This window comes from Euprymna scolopes, chromosome 19 (assembly GCF_053919585.1).
Source record: "Euprymna scolopes isolate OS-2025 chromosome 19, ASM5391958v1, whole genome shotgun sequence".
Taxonomy (NCBI): Eukaryota; Metazoa; Mollusca; class Cephalopoda; order Sepiida; family Sepiolidae; genus Euprymna; species Euprymna scolopes.
In genome coordinates, this window is record NC_136500.1 from 146911927 (window position 1) to 146917926 (window position 6000).

General features: G+C 34.9%; 1 protein-coding gene across 2 annotated transcripts in view; it reads right to left on the minus strand.

Annotated features, from left to right (window-relative positions):
- The window catches only part of LOC145240040 (fibrillin-3-like), a 671777-nt gene that overhangs the window by 264664 nt on the left and 401113 nt on the right, over positions 1 to 6000 (minus strand). For both annotated transcript variants that reach the window (XM_080103628.1, XM_080103629.1), the window contains 2 exons: positions 4170 to 4328; positions 442 to 618 (listed from right to left, as the gene is read on the minus strand). In XM_080103628.1, the coding sequence (XP_079959754.1) occupies positions 442 to 618; positions 4170 to 4328 (336 nt within the window). The remainder of the gene's footprint in view (positions 1 to 441; positions 619 to 4169; positions 4329 to 6000) is intronic.

The following is a 6000-nucleotide window of genomic DNA, read 5'->3' on the forward strand; positions in this document are numbered from 1 at the left end:
AGAGAGAGACTTAGCTGTCGTACAAAGCTAAAACTCTATAACAGTATCTTTGTATAGATACTCCCTCAGACATTTGGACTCATTTGTGTCTGAGGGAGTGGCACTCGTCTTACAAGACGTTGCAATCATCAATCATCATCATGTATGCATGTGTACGGTTTGAATAACGCATGTTAGATTTAAAAGGGCATGTGCCTATAACTTACCTTAAAAATAATTTACAATTACTGCAAGTTATACCAATGTAATAAAGAAAAACCATTAAAGAAACCATACTTATTTAATTTCTTTAAAAAACGTTGAAATAGGATTGTACGCTCATTACTGCTTTTTTCCATGCAATGAAGTCATAATTAATGAACAACAATACACTTTTATTTGATCTCATGTGATATAAAAGAGACCAATCAAACAAATAGTATGTTGTCACGTGGTACTTACCGACACAAGCTCCTCTGACATCCTGCTCATAACCGGGTAAACAGACACATTTTAGATTGCCCCGAATTTCCGTGCACCTGCCGTTTTCACAATTATTGTAATCTCGACAGTCTTTGTCGCCCTTTTCGGGCAGATTTAAAGGTTCCACCAAATGTCTGCACAAAACATTTTCGTCATCTACATAAGAAAAAAAAACAAAAAAAAAAAACAGCGAATAATAAAAAAAGAATAATAGAAAAACAAGGCAGAATATAATTTCACTGCAACTAGCACAACACACTAATATTTGTAAGGAGTTGTGCTAGAAGGCTATTACAATGCAGTCTTGCAGAAAAACACTGTTGCTACGAGACAAGAAAAACAGAATAATGACAATATTGAAAGATTTCAGTAATTTTCAATTATAAATGATTTATTTACCAACACAATGTGTCGAACCAGGATGGTAATGTGGTGTTTAGTTCTCTAAATTTACGAGCTAGACCTCATCTTCAGGAAAAAGAAAAAAAGGTGCAATTACTTTGTGGAGGTGGGGTTATGCCGAAGCCAGAAACAATAGCATCGCAGAATGGCAAGTTCACTAATTTTGAAATGTTGATCAGCATTTATGTGCCATTATCAAATATCGCTATAACATTTATCAGTAGTAATAGTAGTATTGGGAATCCCAGCTTAAATGCTATCTAGGTAGTTTGTAGAAATAGTAAGTTATGTAAGTATATTTTCGATTCCCATCAGCGAGTTTAGAGGGGTCACAGAATGTTAGGGTTGACAGGTATCAACCTAGATAGAATGCACCGGAAATTAGGGGTGACACGGGAATTGTGGTCGTAGGCTTCCGGTCGACGGACACATCGGAAAGTTGGTTTTGGGCCTGCAGATGGAACAGACAGGAGATTAGGGTCTCTCCGCGGCAACCAGGGTCCATGATAGGCTTGCCTTTTAAATAAAGAATCGAAGCTTCAAATCCATCTTGTGTTATCAATGCGTCTGTCTGCAGCAATGACCACTCCCCATGAGATGGAGACCAGCGACCAGAAGATATCATCCGCTGGACAAGGCAAGCAGGTATGCACACATTATATATTTGCACATACACGTCGAGACCCTTCAAGGCAAGAAACGGTGTAAGGATAGAACACACACACCCACATAAGTAAGAACATATATATAAGAACACAGTCTTTAAAAGTAACCTAAAGTAAAAGCAATCGTACAAGAAAATAGCAACAGGAACGCTTAATAAGTAGAAGAATAAATAGATAATAAACAGGACGCAAAAGACCATCTTTAACAGTAGTAGTAGTAGTAGTAGTAGTAGTAATAATCATAATAATAATAATCTATATATCTATAAAATTGAAAGGTTGTGTGTGTGTGTGTGTGTATGTACATTTCCCTACCAAACAACTTTGTCAATTTTCAGTCTACGGACTCGAGATTTGTCATAAGGGATATTGAGATTTGGGAAAACTTTTTAAATCGGTTTTCAGTCAGAAACTTGGCTGTCAAGGGGTCAAAGTTGAACGATTTGACCTTTGAAAATTCTACCAAACTCCTCTGTCAATTTTGGGTCTAAACACGTGAAATTTTAAATGTAGGTTACTTGGAAATGGATGAAACGTTTTAATTTGATTTGAGCCCAAAGCGATAAACATTAAGGGGTTAAAATTGGAGTCCAACTTAAAAAAAAAAAATTGGCCTCTACGGTCTCTACCAAATTACTCAGCCAATTTTTGGTCTAAACATTTGACATAACGTGTATTCAGAAATAGGGCAAACCTTTTAATTGTTTTTTTGGCCGAAAATTTAGCTACCAAGGAGTCTAAGTTCAAAAGATTTGACCTTTGCGATATCTAGCAAACTATTCAGCCAATTCTGAGTCTAAATATTTGAAATTTTATATAGTGGGTATTCAGACATGCGGCAAGCTTTTTAATCAGGTTTTGGACAAAATTTGGTTGCCAATTTTGGGTCCAAACACTTGAAATTTGAGATGTAGGTTACCTGGACATGAGTCAAACTTATATATATATATATATATATATATATATATATATATATATATATATATATATATATATGATTAGTTTTTTGTTGGAAAAAGAATTCCAGCAGAGTGCTCAATTAAAAGGAAAATCCAAATTTTAAGAGCGTATTTATATTTTGTGTACAGAAAGTTGTTAGTTGATACAGATCATTGGTACCGTCGGTTTCAAGCCCGATAATAAGGCCCGTTTAAGGTATCCTTATCAAGCTCTCTTCAGCCAGGAGATGAATATTGGCTGAAGAGAGCTTGATAAGGATACCTTATTATCGGGCTTGAAACCGACGGTACCAATGATCTGTCTCAACTGACAACTTTCTGTACACAATATATATATATATATTGTGTATATTTAGGCAGCATTTTATCATTTAGACAGATATAATTGAATAGCACGGAATTATTATGTTTTACAATTTTCTTTTTTTATCTTCTCCAATCTCCGAATAGTCCTTTTTGTGTTTTTCTCGAAATTGTAAATGTTGGATCCATAACCGCGAGCGCTTTCGACAGAAGTACTTCTACCATCCTCAGGCATATTGTAGAAATAAATGTAGAAATTGTTTTTTAATTTACTTATATATATATATTTTTTTTTTCCTAGTGACGTGGTAATTTATTACAAGTTAAGTGGGCGGACTTTTTTTTTTACATATATTAAACACATTTATATATACAAACACATATGTACATTTTCAAATATTTATCTCAAACATTTCAAAATGTTCCGGCTGCACTGATAATTAATATTATTTATTTGGGGCTTCTTTGTTTTAATGTACAATGCTTCGAGTATTCTTAATCTATTTACATTTCTCTCACTCTGCAATACTCTTGTATTTTCTACCATAATTCTTCGAAATTCTGAATGGTGGCAGCCATGTCCCTTCAAATGTTGTGATATGGAGCTATATATATATATATATATATATATATATATATATATATATATATATATATATATATATATATATACTAACAATGCTAGAAACATTAATAATAACAAGTAAAAACCCAACCATTAATAAAATAAACTTTGACAACAGCAGCCGAATTCTCCACCTATTCTAACACGATAAAGGTGAAGAGGAAGGAAAAAAATTCAAATTAGGCGAAACTACACATAGTAAATTAGTAATAAAAACAGTAAAACAACAGAGAACAAATTAATCAATAAGTAGGATGCACAGGAAGAACAACCCTGACGATGGTCAATCGAGACCGAAAACGTTCGGTAAACAAGGGGACTTTATAAGAACTGTGGATCCCACAACAAAAATACTTGTACGAAAACAAGAAAAATTCGAAAGAAAGATCATAAAAAGAAGAACGAAGATCCTCTTCAATAAAATATGTGCGAATATATATATATATATATATATATATATATATTTTATTGAAGAGGATCTTCGTTCTGGATATATATATATATATATATATATATATATATATATATATATATGCACATAAAGTTATGAACAGTACATAGGGTCTGAGCAAAGCCGGGCTGAACTACTAGCATAGTCTAAAGAATAAAAATAAAATGAAGAATGCAGTTTAAATTCCCGGAAAAAAAATAAATTTAATTTATCGCAGACTTAGCACTTGCATAAGTCGACTTTTAAATATCTGTTTCTTTGATTCAGCAGCATTTGTTTCATCCTTTGACATTTTTACTTACTTGAATGCAACAGAGGACAAATATGACAACTGTTTTTCTCGCCCCAACCGAAACCATTTTGCTCGCAGCAACATTTACGGTAAGTGGTCCGACTTCCTGATGTAGGATTAACGCATTGGTTGTTACGTATTTTTTTAAAACATCTCATTTCACGAACGGCTGCAAAAAACAAAAAACGATTAAAAAATGAAAAATGAACCTAAAACTTCATTATCAGGGCAAATTGTAAAAAAAAAAAAAACAAAAAAAAAACAAACAAACAAAAAAACAAAAACCACAACAAAAACAAAAAAAACAACAAAAAACAAAAAAAACAAAACAAAAAAAACAAAACAAAAAACAAACGTGTTTATTCGAAGTCATTGTTAATTAACAATATTTCCCATCACATAACATCTTTTTTTGAAACCCTTAAAAATACCCAGGAAGAGAAATAGATGGTCAGGGATGACCTTTTCTCTTCCCTGCAACCTCTCTCCCACAGAAGAGACGTTGCGAGCATGTCTCTCTTTTATCGTTATTTCTATGGCAAGTGCTCGTCTGAGCTCCATTCTCTGCCCACCCCCGCCAATCTTTCACGAAAAACACCCTAGCTGAAACCACTGTCAATAATTTTCCCCACTCTTTATCCGTGCCTAAATCAAAACGTAGATTCCATGAACAAAGCTTCTTTCTTAAAACTGCACGCCTGTGGAACTCTCTGCATCTTGCCTTTTCCCCCCTCCCCCTCCGGAATTCAACTTAGATGTCTTCAAGTCCAACACAAACAAATTCCTGATGAACCGCCCCCTTAAGTAATGACACCTTATCAAATCCCCAATACTAACTATTACTACGATACTATCCCACTGATTAGTGTACACACAATAACTCTTATCCCCGAGTGGCTCCTGGGCCTTGATAAGTGGTGACCCCCCCCATGTAAAAAAAAAAAATAAAAATAATAATTTGTGAACATTTGTCATGTTTAGAAAACATAATCAAAGTTGATGAATTTTTTCCTAAATTTATTAATTATCAAAGAAGTATGCACAAATGGCGTTAAACGTTTTTGGTGATTTCTGTTATGGAAGAATATCCAATTCTAACTAGAAAAAAAAGCCATCACAGTCTTACTGCAGTTCTTAACTTCGTACCTATCGGAACAAGTTTTCTTACCTAAATAAGATAAAAAAAAAACTATGAGACTTAAAAACATTGCAGAAAAATTATGAGCATGTCTATCTCATATTAGCCAAGTACGGCCAAGGATGGAATACTGTTGCCATATCTGGGCAGGAGCTGCCAAAAACAGCCTATCATGCCTTGACAGAGTACAAAATAGACTTCGTGGTTTAGTGGGGGATGCCCTTTTCTCTACCCTGCAACCCCTCTCCCACAGAAGAGACGTTGCGAGCCTATCCTTGTTTTATCATTATTTTCATGGCAGGTGCTCGTCTGAACTCCAATCCCTGGTCCCCCCTCGCCAATCTTCCACGAAAAACACCCGTCTAGCTGAATCCACTGTGAAAAATTTCCCCCACTCTATATCTGTGCCTAAATCAAAACGCGGATTTCATGAACAAAGCTTCTTTCTTAGAACTGCACGCCTGTGGAACTCTGTTCCGTCTGCCTGCTTCCCTCCGGACTACAACTTGGATGTCTTCAAGTCTAATGTTAACAAATTCCAATGAACCGCCCCCTTAAGTAAACACTTCATCAAATCTCCTCACTAACGTAATGTACTTGCAATAACCCTTATCCCTGAGTGGCTTCCGGGCCTTGATAAGTGGTGATCACTGTGTAAAAAAAAAAAAAAAAGCTTACATAGGTCCCACGTTGTCAACTAAGC